Source organism: Canis lupus, chromosome 19 (assembly GCF_048164855.1).
Source record: "Canis lupus baileyi chromosome 19, mCanLup2.hap1, whole genome shotgun sequence".
Lineage (NCBI taxonomy): Eukaryota > Metazoa > Chordata > Mammalia > Carnivora > Canidae > Canis > Canis lupus.
Window position 1 is genome coordinate 34,379,871 of NC_132856.1, and position 15,631 is coordinate 34,395,501.

General features: G+C 39.6%; 1 protein-coding gene across 6 annotated transcripts in view; it reads left to right on the plus strand.

Annotated features, from left to right (window-relative positions):
- The first annotated feature begins 3,696 nt into the window (after positions 1-3,696).
- Positions 3,697-15,631, plus strand: part of DENND6A (DENN domain containing 6A) — a 49,512-nt gene continuing 37,577 nt past the window's right edge. For 3 of the 6 annotated variants that reach the window (XM_072785751.1, XM_072785752.1, XM_072785756.1), the window contains exon 1: positions 3,697-3,951. In XM_072785751.1, the coding sequence (XP_072641852.1) occupies positions 3,712-3,951 (240 nt within the window). In that variant the 5' untranslated portion in view covers positions 3,697-3,711. Of the gene's footprint in view, positions 3,952-4,118; positions 4,167-6,720; positions 6,738-8,894; positions 8,961-14,949; positions 15,030-15,631 lie in introns of those variants that run through there. The other 3 variants (XM_072785755.1, XM_072785754.1, XM_072785753.1) reach the window with 3 other exon arrangements.

A 15,631-nucleotide genomic window follows, 5' to 3' on the forward strand; every position in this document is an offset into this window, starting at 1 on the left:
TTTCTTTCTTTCTTTCTTTCTTTCTTTCTTCTTTTTTTCTTCTTTCTTTCTTTCTTCTTTCTTTTCTTTCTTTCTTTCTTTCTTTCTTTCTTTCTTTCTTTCTTTCTTTCTTTCTTTCTTTCTTTCTTTCTTTCTTTTTTCTTTCCTCTTCCACTTCCTCCTCCTTCTTCTTCAAGGGAGGGGGAGAGGGAGAGGGAAAGGGAGAGAGAGAGAATCTTAAGCAGGCTCCCCCACCAAAGCAGAGCCCGGTGCAGGGCTTGATCTCACAACCCTGAGATTAGGACCTGAGCCAAAATCAAGAGTTGCACACTTAACCAACTGAGCCACCCAGGCACCCCCTTCTTTTTTAACATAAAAATTTCTGAAATGCTAAGAGTTTGGTTTGGGTGAAAGAGAAGTTTGGAATGTTTTTAATCCTGTGCTCAGTGTTATTGGTAATATTAGAAGAGCAGCAGAGCCATGAATCCAGTCATACTCTTGGCTAAAGCAGCCTATCCTGACTTAAGTACTCCTCACATGAAAAAAGACCCAGGGCTTTAGTTGACAGTGAATGAAACCTGAGCCACTGAGGTGACCTGACTGCCAAAAGAAGCAAATGTGATCTGAACCAGCATTAATAGGAGGCTGAAGGCTGGGACAAGTAAGGCAATAGTCCCAGAATACACTCTGGAGTGGTCAGATCATACCTGGAGGATGGTGTTTCCTCCTGGGCTCCACATTTTAAGAGTAACGTCGACAAGCTGGAATATGCCCCAGTTGGGCAACAGGATGATGAATGGCCTACAAACTACATACTTTGAGGAATAGTAGGAGGAACTGGGGTAGTTTACCCTGGAAACTAGAAGGCATGTAGATGTGGGATAACCATTATCAAATATCTGGAGGGCTATCATGTAGAAGTGCTAAACCCTCAATGTAATCTCAGCAAGTACAACTTAGACCAAGGGGTATATATTACAAAGTGGCTGATCTGGTCTCCATAAAAGGGAGAATTTTCTCGCCTTATGAATATCCAGAAAATAGCAGCTTTGCAAGGTAGTGACTTTACCTTAAAAGGGGGTGTTGGAATGGCAGCTGGCTGACCAAATATCAGAGGACTCATGAACAGGATGGGAAGTTTGGAGAGATGATCTGATCTATGAGCCATTCAGAATCAAAGGTTCTAATGACAGAAGCTTAACAAGGAAGGAAGTATTAGTACTTTTCCCCTTCAACTCCATATAAGTATTAACTATAGAAACTAGGTTAAACTTGATTCTAAGACCAGATATCAAAGTTTTGAGGATGAAAAGAAACAAAAAGCCATAGGAAATTAATGTTCTCCTAGCGGTTGAGGATTTTGTGTATAAAAGGTTGAATGGTGTTTGTTAGTTTTTTCCAAAGCAAACCAAATGATTGTTTTTTCTACCTTTAAGATGCTTTAGAGCCCTGGTATGCTCTCTTTCTCATCAAACTTACAGTCCTCTTAATACGTTGTTTTCATTTTAATATATTATTACACTCTGCAAGATCACTCTTAACTTATGCAATAGTATTTCCGGGAATGGCAGTCTGTATCCACATGTCAAAGAACCAGCCCTGTGGAACAAGTAGTGTTTCAAGCTTATTAATTATTAATAATGAGGTAGCATCCAGTAAAATGTGTGCATTGAGATAGCTTGGCTCTTCCCCATAATTAGTGAGGTGAGTAGGCTGGGAATGATCATTCCTATGTTATCATTGTAGAAACTGAGTCAAAGAGCAGCTGGCCTACCATGATCATGGGTGGAGCTGGCACTAGAATCCAGAACTTCTGACATCTAGTCCAGTGCTCTTTTCAATTGTTTTTAATAGTAAAGGCTACTGTTCTTTCCTAATAAGGGGTTGAGAGACTAACTTAAATGAAGAACACTGCTTTTTCTCTTTTAACTACAGTGATTCTTTAGAGGAAGGCAGATTGCTTTGGCCACAGACTTGGCTTTTAACTTTAATGCTGTCCCTAGTTCATTTTACATATAAAAATAGTCTCTAGCAAACATCACTATTGATGTCTGATGATACTTGACCCTTTTCTTGAAATATTGATTATAACACTCCAAATAAAAATCTTATGGATGTATACAGGACGTTTGTCAAATGGGGTAGATTTGACTGGGTGGTGCAGGAAAATGCTAAGGAGCTTAGGCTGAGTCAGAGAGATCTAGGTTTAAATCTGTTAGGCTACCTATTGGCTCATCTCATGGAGCCTCAGAATCCTTACTGGTAAAAATGGGAATAATAATGAGACCTGCCTTTTTTTTTAAGATTTTATTTATTTATTCATGAGAGACACACACAGAGAGAGTCAGAGACATAAGCAGAGGGAGAAGCAGGCTCCATGCAGGGAGCCCAATGCGGGACTCCATCCCGGGATTTCAGGATCATGCCCTGAGACAAAGGCAGATGCCCAACTGCTGAGCCACCCAGGTGTCCCTAGACCTGCCTTTCTGGGTTGCTAGGAGGATTAGATGAGATAATATGTGTAAAAACATGAAAACTGTGATTTAAAAAAAAAAGTTTATTGTGAGTTATTATCCACTCATTATTGTGAGTTATTATTACTCATTTTTCTATTAAGGTATTGTTGTGTGTTTCCTATTTACTTTCGTTGTGCTATTTATACTCAGCATAGTAGGTGCTAAATAAAACCCTAATCAGTGGTATCATGCTGGACCAATAATCAATAATAAGTCAATAGACCAAGTGCCTCCTTGGTGCTCAGCACAGTGCTGATCTCTGAGAATACAAAGCTTCTTGGGGTGCCTGGCTGGCTCAGTTGGTAGAGTGCAACTCCTGATTTTGGCGTTGTCAGTTCCAGCCCCATACTGGTGACAGAGATGAAGAGATGACTTAAAAGTCAAATCTAAACAACGACAACCACCACCACAAAGCTGCCTGAGACTAGGCCCTTGCTAAGAGAGACTGATCCAGAGGTTGCTGTGGAGGCCAACCTGGTGTTTCAGAAAGCACTGTAGATGTTGTGTGAGTGTTGAATGAGTCACGGACAACCAGGCCAAGAAAGGTGGGTGGGACCCTGGTGGAGAGGGAACAGCGACGTGAAGACACAGATCTCTGAATCAGCAGATGAGAGAGCGAACTGACAGCCGGCACCGAAGTTGTAATACTTGTTGGGCTAGTCATGTCACCTCTCAGAATCTCAATTTCCTTATCTGTAAAAAAGAAAACAATGAAGTCCAACTACTGGTCACGATGTGTAGAATGAATGGAGTAAATATTTGCAAAGTGCTTGTCGGCACATCAACCGCCCACAGTAAGAGCTCGGGAAATGTTAGCCACCATTACCATTACGTGTAATAATTTAACGATACCTTACAATTATGAACGTGTCATTCCAAGGATAACTCCTGCCCCGGTCGTTGGGCTGCGAAGAAGGGTATCCGGATTCACAAGGCACTCCCGAGGAGCTTTAAGGCCAGGATGCCAGGGCGTGTTTCTCAACCGCAAGGGAACGCCTGCAAGACGACCCCGCGCCTGCGCAGTGGCAAGGGAGCCTCAACGCCGAGCCCGGCTCCCAGGATCACGTGGGCCCCGCCCCCGGCCCCGCCCCCGGCCCCGCCCCGGCCGAGCCAGTCTCCGGCGGCTGCGGCTGCGGCAGCGGCAGCTGCGGCTGCGCCTGCGCGGAGCCGGGCGCGCTCTGCAGCGGAGGCGGCGCGAACAGCAAGGGGGCGGCCGATGGCTCTGCGGGGCCTGGCGGCCTCGGGGCCTGGCTCCCGCGGGCCGTTGGACGAGGCGGTGGCGGCGGCGGAGGAGCGCGGGGCGCCGGCCGTGGTGGTGGCGGCGGGAGGCGCGCCGGAGGACGACGACGAAGACGAGGGCCGCGGCCGGGGCCTGCTGCGCTGGGACGGCTTCTCGGCCTGGCTGCACTGCGTGTGTGTGGTGGGCTTCGACCTGGAGCTGGGCCAAGCCGTGGAGGTGAGGCCCGGCCGCACCTTCCCCCGCGCCTCGTCCGCGGCCCGCGCTGCAGAGCGTGTGGCCCGGGGGCCTTCGGGCCGCGCATCCGGGCGTGGCCGGCCGCCGCTCCGCGGGTCGGGCCGGGCTGCGGTCCATTGGCAGCTCCCGTGGGAGGATCATGGGCTGCGGCTAGGGGTGAAAAGTTCTCTCGAGGCCCCTCCTAAATACTTGTTGAGGTTCGTTTTGTTTGTTTTTCTTTTTAAACCCGGTGTCACATGAGTAACTGAAATGGTTAGCGGCGCCTGGAGAAGGCTGCAGGCAGATGTTGGGGACTTTTTTATGGAGACGCGAACAATGCCCCTGACATACGGTGAACTGGAATAGCCAACCAAGCCTTACACAACCAACTTTTTAGACTCCTAAACCGTTTTTGGCCATTTCCACCAACTCTGACAGCATACTGCTCAGTCTGAGCGGAAATGCTTATCTCAGCATAATTTCCCCCTTTTGTTCCTCATTTCTATTATTATTATTATTTTACCATTTCTAGTATTTATTGATGTTGCTTCTGAAGCAGTTGGCCTGAAAGCTATCAAGGTGAACATAGTTCATAGTTCATCTTGTGTGTGGATCAAGTTTCCATCTTTATGATGCCTCATTGAAAGGCCTTTGAATGTTATTCTTGAGGTTGTCTAGGGTCCCTTGTGTGGCATAAAACAGTGCTTGTCTTTGTGTCCAAGGAAAGCCTGATCAGAAGGAGGTATGTTTGGAAAATTTTTGCCAGTTTGTTTTGGTGATGGTGACAGATTTTAATGAACCATCTCATTCAGACTTTGGTGGAGTTTGTCTATGAAAATTGGCCAGGAAGGTTTTTCTTAAAGCTAGTGCTTTTGTATTCAGCACGTCTACTCTGCTTTATCATTACGCAGTTCGGTACACGTTAAGTTTCTACTAAGATCTAGGCATTATGCTGGATGCTGGGCATACAAATATGAACAAAATGCTGTAACCTGTGTTTATAGATTTAGACTACAGTTAAGAGGGGAAGCAAAAATTAATCACAGCAGCAGATAGGTCCAAATGCCATGCCTGGTACATAGTGGTGTTCCATACATACTTCCTGATAGAATGAGTGAATACATGAACAGTTCTTTATCTTGAGATAGAAACAGCAATTTCCAAGGCTTTGAATTAGTGATTTGTAAGTTATTTATCATTTACATTGACATGTTAACCTGAAGTTATATAAGTAGTACAATACGATTTAATCAGAAAGTGTAGGATTGGGTTGTTGTAGTTGATTGTATTTTAAAATAGTCTAAGGAGATCCTTGTGGGCTCTCAGCATTCAGGACATTGTTTATAAGTATGTTTTTCTGACCAGATAATATTTAGTATAATTGACGTGTTACAAAAATGTAAATCATTAAAGGACTTATTTTGAATTTTACTTCCCATGGGATATGCTACTGAACAGTTTTCTTTAGATTAGTAGTTCTTAACTTTTTTTGCGTCTTGAATCTTTTAAAAAATATGAACTCCATTACAAAAAATGCTTGCTAATACAAATTATGTATATATATACTTCTGTGGACTATATGGGGGTCATCTGCGATCTTTTTTTTTTTAATTTTTATTTATTTATGATAGTCACAGAGAGAGAGAGAGAGAGAGGCAGAGACATAGGCAGAGGGAGAAACAGGCTCCATGCACCGGGAGCCCGACGTGGGATTCGATCCCGCGTCTCCAGGATCGCGCCCTGGGCCAAAGGCAGGCGCCAAACCGCTGCGCCACCCAGGGATCCCCATCTGCGATCTTTATTCCACTGTTCCCAGACTAAGAATCACTGATTTTAGAAAACATAGGATAAGGAGGGGGAAGATTCCCTTAATAAATAAGGATCTAGGGGACCCCTGGGTGGCTCAGTGGTTTAGCGCCTGCCTTCAGGGCAGGGCGTGATCCTGGAGTCCCGGGATCGAATCCCACGTCAGGCTCCCTGCATGGAGCCTGCTTCTCTCTCTGCCTGTGTCTCTGCCTCTCTGTCATGAATAAATAAATAAAATCTTAAAAAAAATTAATAAATAAGGATATGAAAAGGATAAACACATTAAATTGGTTGCAGCACAACTTAATTTTGTTTTGTTTTTCTGAGAAATGTAGAATATTGTACCTTGCCACTTTTAAAAGAAGAAAAAGAAACATAAATTAGTAATGAATTTAATGAAACAATTGAAAAATATATTTCACTTTTGTATTATGGTCATATTCATACCAAAAGTAGACAGGTGGGGTGGCTGTAATGGGACAAGAACATTAATGTAGAATTGGGTTGGAGAAGTGACATAGAGTAGCTCCAGCCCCAATTCCTGTAGTGCACAACCATGGAGACTCAAAAGGGAAATTAATTAAAGAATAAGTAAAAGCCAAGTTAGGACTATAATATTCTAGAAGCCACATGTGACCTCACTGTCTTTGAATATTAGGGTTGAAAGAGACATAAAAATCTGTTGTGCCATGACAGAAAGGAACATTTGCAAATTTTAAACAAATGCATAAACAGTGCCACTTGGTAAAGCTTAAATCCTCAACAAAGAGACAGTGTAGCATATCATAGTCTCAGTTGAGAACTGAGACTCCACAGCTGGACTGCCTAGATTTGAGTCTGTGACTTTGGACATGTTAACTTTGCTTGCCTCACACTCCTCTGTAACAGTACCTGCATCATGACATTGCTGTGAGAAGTGAGAATTCGATAAATTAATGTTGGTGAAACATCTGGAACAGTACCTGTGCCTCAGTAAGACTTAGGTGAGTTTGTATTTGGGAAGTCTGGAAATTTCCTTTTTCAGTGGAGAGAGTCCTTAACTTGCTTTGTAAAGGCAAGGCTTCGAATCTTAATTTTCTCATTAGTAAAATGAATTTGAGCTAGTAGAATCTTACTTTTTTTTTTAAGCAGGGAACTTTTTCCCCTGTGTAAATAAAAACTTAATATGAGACCTCAGTGGCTAACCTGGTTGAGATGGGGCCTGTGTGTGTATATTTGGTTGTGGACAACAGGAATTAAGCTATAGCTCAAGCAGAAAAGGAAACGTTGTAAGGCAACAGATTTCTCAAGATATTCAAGGTACAAACCTAGTAGGGCTTCATAAAATGACTACAGCCCTAACTTGGAAGCTTCTTGCTTATGCTCTTGTTTTATGGGATTTTGTTTATGCTTCATGCTCCCTACAACTTATTTCCTTAGCTTCTATAATCTTTATGGTGGAGAAGTTGCCCTTTTCAGCCACTTCAGTGAAGAGAGATGCCCAAGGAAGGTACTCAGGCCTGGTTTGGGGCAAATAATTAGCTGAAGACCTGTAGGTTAGGGGAGTGGTCCATGTTGCAGAAAATGTCTGTTAGACCCTATAAAGGGGACAATGAAAGGTATCTTTTAAGTTGGAAAGAGGTTATAAAAGGTGTTGACAATAGGAGGTGTGCTTAACTTCTTTTCCCACAAAGTGGCCCTGAAGCATCACTGCAGAATCCACGTGCCCTCTGGAACAAAGTTTCAGATCCTGTGGATTTTATAAACTAAATCAGTACCAGCTCTGAAATTACCTGATTATATAGTAAAGCCTTAATCATCTAAATCCAGAATTGCCTCATTTATTCAAGTATTTTTTTCCTTGATTGAGTAATAATATGCTTATTGTTGAAAACTTGGCAGGAAAGAAAATTGTAAATACTGTAGAAAACACAGAAAAAAGTGCTATTAATATTTGACATTTTTGTTAATGCTTTTTCTTTTTTACATAATTTCATATCTGTCAAGAATTAATTTGTTTCTTAAGAAAAGAAACTATCAAAATTTTTAAAAAAGATTGATAGTAAAGAGTCTCTTGGAACCCAGTTGCAGGAAGCTGGAATGAACCTCGGGATTTGGAAAGCCCCAGGCTTTTTTGCCTTTTTTTTCTAGAGCTGTGTAGTCTTTTGTCTCTGCTTCTCTTTGCAAGTCTGTTTCATTCTCTGTGCTGAGGCTGGTTTCTTCTGCAAGTTTCATTTTCTGCTCCCCCATTTCTCTTGACTTTGGATTACTGTGGTGCTGATTTTAGCCAAACCTACTCTAGTGTTCTGGAACCAGGCTGAAGCTTAATTCAAATACTGAAGTATCTGATTGGCTCAGCATGGGTCAGGTGCTCCCTCTTGTTCAGTCATCTGTGTTGGGAGACAGAGCTTCAGTGACAGTAGAAGCCACTTGTAAAAGGAGGAGGGGACACTTGCAAAGCATGGGTTGGGCAGCAGTCCCCCAAAACAGGTCTAACTATCAGACTCTGCTTTTATTGATAAATATGTTCATGAATAACTAGCCAGATCATTAAAGACTCTTCATAGAGTTTTTTACACCATAATTTATTTAACCATTTTTCTTAGTTTAGATATTTAGTAATTTACTTTTTCTTTTTTCTTCATAGTGTAGAGAGTTATTTGCTACCAGTATATACATCTTAGAGATGTTTTGAATTTCTGAGACCCTTTAAAGATTTACTTATTTATTTATTTTGGGCAGGGGATATTGGGGAGAGGGGAGGAGCAGAGGGAGAGAGAGAAGCAGACACTGCATTGAGTGTGAAGCCTGACTTGGGGGCTCCATCCTACCATCCTGAGATAATGACCTGAGCTGAAATCAAGCATCCAAATCAGTTGGATGCTTAACCAACTGGGCTACCCTGATACCCTCCCCTTTAAAAAAAAAAAAAACGACTATTTATTTGGTGGGGGGGGATTTGAAAGCCTTTAAAGTATATGAACTACAAGGTGGAGAGTTTTTATCAAGAAAGAATGCTATATTTTGTTAAATGCTTTTTTTACACCTATTAAGAGGATCATCTGGTTCTTGTCTTTTATTAACAAGGTTTATCACATTGATTGATTTGCAGATATTGAACCGCCCTTGCAGCCCATGAATAAATCCCACTTGGTAGTGGTGAATAATCCTTTTAATGTACTGGTGATGGGCATTAAGGAGGGCAGTGATCATTGAAGTGATGAGAGGTGGGTGTTACATGTAACTGATGAATCACTAAATTCTACACTGCTCTAAAAAAAGTCACATGAATTTATAGAATGTAATAGGAAGTTTACATTTCTGTAATTTGAGGTCAGCTTCTGAACCTTTTAGACCTTGATTTTATAAGAATTGAGGCATCATTGGTAGCTTTCCTTCCTTGAAGGCTTTACCTATCAACTCTTTGGATAATTTCAGTCTAATTAAAAGAGCACAAGGTGTGGGGTTTTGAACATCTGCTAGTTACCTGATTTTTGGCTAGTTTCTTCAGCTTTTTGAGCCTCATTTCTCTCAACTAATAAAGTGGTATAATAATATCCTGAGAGTGTTGTTGGAGGTACTAAGAGAGAGAATGCATGTAGAAATTAATACCTATCGCTTAATGCATGCTCAAATGTTGGTCCCTTATTATAGTTAGTGTCCTTGCACATTCAGTAATCAGTGTAGGACTATTCTTGGCTATTCTCTCACTCCTATTATTTTGCTTTAAATTCATTAAAAAAAAAATCAGTTTTGGATGTGAACCCAAGTATTTAAAGCACTTCCTGGGGGAACACCTAGCTGGCTCAATCACAAGAACATGCAACTCTCGATCTTGGGGTTGAGTTTAAGCCCCATATTGGTTGTAGAGATTACATACATACATACATACATTAAAAAAAGGGGGGGACACCTGGGTGGCTCAGCAGTTGAGCGTCTGCCTTTGGCTCAGGGCATGATCCCAGGATCTGGGATCAAGTCCCATATCGGGCTCCTTGCAGGGAGCCTGCTTCTCCCTCTGCCTGTGTCTCTGCTTCTCTCTTACTCTGTGTCTCTCATGAATAAGTAAATAAAATCTTATAAATAAATAAATAAATAAATACTTAAAAATAAAGCAGTTCCTGGAAATCAAGTTTTTTAGGTTTCATTTTGCTGATAATCTATGAAATAGCACATTTGTATGTATATATAATTTGTATTCCACCTCTTGCTGAAAATAATTTCAGGCCAATTAAATAATCTACAAAAAGGACAGTTTATCATTAATATATTGGGTGAATTGTGATGTTATTTGGATTACTGATCTTCACCCCGCCGCCTCTAAAAAAAAACAAAACAAAACAAATTGAAGATAAAGCTCTGCTGTGGGGTTGAAGGCATACTTATGTGTCATTAAAAAAAAAAAAAAAAAAAACAGGAGAATTGACTCCCCTTTCTTTTTCACTTCTGCTTTTTTCGTCACTGCCTGTTCCCCCTTATCCCTCTAGCAGAGTGGAGCACCTGAGGTAGTCACCACAGTTTGCTTTATTTTAGCAACATTTGTTTATTTTTTTGAGAAAGGTGAAGGCAGTTGTGTGAAGGGTTGTTTGTTTCCTTCTTAAACTGGATGCTCCATAACCTCAGTATTTGATCCTCAGCAAGTTTACTGTTTTAATCAAAATGGCTGTTATGTGTAATTGTATGTTGCTGGACTGTCTGAACTGTCCATTCAGCAGATATTTATTGGACAACTACCATATCTGTACACTGTTGTGTTCTGGAGATAAAGCCTTAATGAACCCTCCCTTCAGTGAGCTTCCAGTTTAGCATAGATGGTAGGCCATTAAACATTGAGGGTTATAACAGGAGGGTTTGCAGGTACTAATAAGGGCCTTTACATTTCCTTGTGAACTTGCAGCATTTCATAGTAGCTTGATGTAGTTATGTGGTTTGAGAGTTAAAGCCTTAGTGATCTCCTGAGTTTAGGCTCCCAGATTTTACAAGGGCTTCTTCAGTGCTGCTAATCTCTGGTTCTATTATGAAATTATATAATCCCAATATGGAGATAATCTGGGATCTTCCCCTCTCCAGTTAATGTGTTTACAAGTGCTTTATGTTTTATATTTACTATGAAGAATTATGTGAAAAATGGACAATTGTATCTAAACTTTACTCTTATTAGCAAGAAATGTTTCACTGTCCGTTCCATGTTCAAACTGATCACATTTTCCAGGAGCATAATTTAGTTTTGATCTTGAATAAGCTGGAATCTTAGACTGAGGCCCAGCCTGTTCTGATACTGTGGTGTCGGGCCATTTTTTCCCACTTGTTAAATTAAACATTTTTACTGCAGCATAACATACATGTAGGAAAGTGTACAAATCTTAAGTTGGGTGAATTTTCACAAAGTAATAATACCATCCACTACCATAGGGATCAAGAAACAGAATTATCACTGCCACGGAAATTTCATTTATGTCCTCTTTCTGTCATGACCCCTTGCCCTTTCTCCCCAGACCCTAGCAACCACTAATCTACCTTCTGTCTCTGTGGATTCTCTTATTCTATACATTTCATACGAATGGAATCATACAACCTGTGGCATTTTTTTTGTCTGACTTCTTTCACTTAGTATATTTTTAGGGTTCTCCATGGTGTGGTACATATCAGTACTTCATTTCTTTTTATGGATGAATTTTATATCATTAAATGGAAATACAACATTTTGTTTATCCATTCATTATTTGATGGAAATTTGGCTATTATAAATAATGCTACTATGAACATATGTTTATAAATTTTTGTGTGAACTTGGTTTTCTCTTGTCTTGGAGTGAAATTGATGTTTAGTAAGGTAACTATGTTTACTCTTTTGAGAAACTGCTAAACTGTTTTCTAAGGTGGCTGTATTTTCACATTTCTGTTAATAATATATGAGGGTTCTAATTTCTCCATATCTTGTCAGCACTTGTCTTTGTGTGTGTCTTTGATTACAGCCATCCTAGTGGATATGAAGTGGTATCTTATTATAATTTTATTTGCATTTTCCCTAATGACTAATGGTGTTGAGTGGCTTTTCATATACTTACTGGCCATTTGAATATCTTTTTTGGAGAAACATCTAATCAAATTCTTTACTCATTTAAAAATTGGATTATTTGACTTTTTTATTGAATTGTAAGAATTCTTTATATTCTGTACATTAGACCCTTATCAGATACATGATTTGCAAATAGTTCTTTCCATTCTGTGGGTTGTCTTCACTTTTTTGGTAGTGTTCTTTGAAATACAAGGGTTTTGAATTTTGGTAAAGGCCAACTTATGTTTTCCTTGGTTGCTCATCCTGTTATTGTCTAAGAAACCATTTGCTAATCCACAGCTATAAAGATTTATTCCTACATTTTCTTTAAGACATTTGTAGTTTTAAGTATTACACTTAGGTTTTTAATCCACTTTGGGTTACTTTTTTTATATATTGTGAAGTAGAAGTATTATTTTCCTTGAACCTTATTTTGATACAATTTTTGATTTACATAGAGTTATAAAAGTAATTCATTTAGCTTTCTCATAAGTTAACATTTTACATAAACATAGTACAGTAATAAAAACTAAGAATATAATACTGGCGTGATACAATTTGCTAAACAGAGTTTATTGGGATTCACCAATTTTTCTACTATTGTGCTTTATCTGTTTCAAGATCCAGTCCAGTTTCCTACATTTCATGTAGGTATCATATCTCTATAGTTCTCTTCTATCCATGGAGCTCTTCAACCTTTTCTTGTCTTTCATGATCTTGATATTTTGGAAGAATACTGTTCATATATTTTGTAGTACGTCTTTCAGTTTTGGTTTTTCTGGTATTTTGTCATGATTAGTCTGAGGTTATGAATTACTGGGAAGAATACCCCAGGTATGATGTGCCCTTTTCAGGCCATCATATCAGGGAGTATAGGATGTTAAAATGTCACATTATTGGTGATTTTAACCTTGATCACTTGATTGAGATGATGTCTGCCATGTTTATCCACTATAAAGTTACTATTTTTCTTGTAATTAATAAGTGTTTATTTTGTTAGATATTGAAACTGTGCAGGATCTTGTTTTCTAAACTTTGCCTGCTAATTCAACATCCGTAAGTGGATCTTACCTACAGTAATTATTATTCTGGTGTTCTCGTAGTGATTTTTTTTCTTTATTCCTTCTATATTTATTAGTTGGAATTCTTTTATGAGGAAGAGTTGTCTCTCTTTCTCATCCATCTGTCCATCTACCTATATCATTATGGATTCAAGGATACTATCTTAACCAGCTTTGAGCATAGATACCTTTTTAGGTTGGCTTCTGTGTTCTTTAATCATGCCCCCTTCCTTTTTTTTTTTTTTTAAGCTTTATTTATTTATTTATTTATTTATTCATTCATTCATTCATTCATTCATTCATTCATGAGAGACACAGAGACAGAGAGAGGCAGAGACACAGGCAGAGGGAGGAGCAGGCTCCATGCAGGGAGCTCGATGTGGGATTTGATCCCAGATCTCCAGGATCAGGCCCTGGGCTGAAGGCGGCGCTAAACCGCTGAGCCACCTGGGCTGCCCTCCCCCTTCCTTTTTTTGAACACTTTCTTTCTGGCACTACAAGATGCTCCAGGCTCATCTTGTATTTTTCCTGTCCCACCCTGTAGTCACTACCTCCCTAAGAAGCCCTGTTTCTTTTTATTGCAGAATGGTACTTATCAGTCAGCATCTCAGTATTAGCTGTACTCACTGCTACTGGGGTGTCATTGCTTTATTTATCATATTAAAAAGCCTTTTAAAAGGGGTATTATAGGTGTGCCTGGGTGGCTCAGTCGGTTAAGCATCTGCCTTTGACTTGGGTCATGATCCCACTATTCTGGGATGGAGCCCCATATCTGACTCTCTGCTCAGGAGGAGGTCTGCTTCTCCTTCTCCCTCTGCTATTCATGTTCTCTCTCGCTACTCTCTTAGAAAATGAGATATTGGGACGGCTGGGTGGCTCAGTGGTTGAGCATCTGCTTTCGGTTCAGGGCGTGATCCCCGGGTTCTGGCAATCAAGTCCTGCATCGGGCTCCCTACTGGAACAGGAGCCTGGTTCTCCCTCTGCCTGTGTCTCTGCCCCTCTCTCTGAGTCTCTCATGAATAAATAAAATATTTAAAAACAAAAAATATTATATTGTTTATAATCTATCTTAAAATATTTTCCAGCCAGTTTGTTAAAATTATGTGGCACATAACCAGTTGAAAAATGTAGACTTTTTTTTTTTTTTTTTTTTTTGCTTGTAAACAGTTTCCATTTTCAGTTTGGAATGAATGTTATTGTCTAATCATTAAAGACATAATTTTCTTTTTATATTTTATTTTGGGGGCACCTGAGTGGCTCATTTGGTTAAACATCCAACTCTTGATCTCAGGTTTGTGAGTTTAAGTCCCACATTGGGTTCCATGCTTGGTGTGGAGCCCACTTAAAAAAAAATTAAAAATAACTAAATAAGCTTCTGTTTTTAAGTAATTTCTGCACCCAGTGGTGGGGCTCAGACTTAAAACCACAAAATCAAGAGTTAGATACTCTACAAACTGAGAGCCAGCTAGGGTTAATAGGTTTGGAATTTATCCTCTTTTTAAGGTTTTGATTATGTTTATATGTGAGTTAATGTTTATATACGAGATTAAAGCAGGCCTAGGATGTAGATTCTGCTAGGCCTGAGATGCTGGGTAGAGTGTAATGGAAACAGACACTGAGTGACATGGCAGCTGGTAGGCATCCATTCACAGATAACTGGGATGCATGGCAGGCATGAATTTTTCCCATGTCCAAGTGGTATTAGCAGTAAGTTAACTGGTGTTCCTCATTTTTTTTAATCTGGGACCATAATTACTCCACATAGAGTTGGGAATGTTAGGGTATGCAGGGGTAAGTGGCAGACATACCTTTGAAGAGAATAACCTGATTTAAAACATTTTCAAAATACTACTTTTCAGTATCTATATTAATATTTTTTCCTGTGGTACTTTTTTCCTATTACATCATGATGTGAAATATTTATTCTATGTCATTATTTTTAGGCCTTAATAATGCTATCAAATAAACCTTACTTTTTTCTTGGCTGATTACCTGGCCACCTCTCCCTTGTTTCATATAACATGGAAGATCTTAACATAGGTAACAGAACCAGGGTGACATTAGCTGATGCTCTCTGTCCCCCTTTGATGCCTCCCAGGAATGCCAGTGGCCTGGGGGACAGAGATGCCTGGACTTGAGCTGTGGAGAGAGGAAACTTCAAGCGAGAGGCGTCTCCAGGTACTGGGGCCAATCCACAGTTGATTAATGCCTGTATAGTTATCAGGAGCTAACCAACTAAACTAACACTGATTGCCCAGACTTATATTTATACTTTTTTTTTTTTAACAAGATAAAGTATGTACATAGATAATCTAGTAACTGGCAGTTGGTGCAGTTTGAGATAGATACTTGGCAGTGGTTACTTTTTGTTTTTACGTAGGGAGTTTAATTGAAGTTTTAAAGCTAAGTATGTTTTTTTTTCTATTTTTTGATCTTAAGTACACTGTGGACATGTGCATTCCTATATCATAAAAATACATTATTTCCTTTTGAATATCATATCTATTTCAAAATAAAACACTGGATAATCTTAACAGAATACATTAAAATGAAATTCTAGAATACTGTTTGACAGTCTAACACAGAGTTTTTAAAAGGCAGACTTGATAGGTTATGTAGTTCTTACATCTTTTTAGCTTAAATATATATAGCATGCATAAGTCCTTTAAATATACATACAGATATATACACACATTATATATAAGATACTCATATATATATGGGTAAAACATAACATTTTTTTCTATATTGTCATGCTGGTATTTTAAACCATAGGAAAC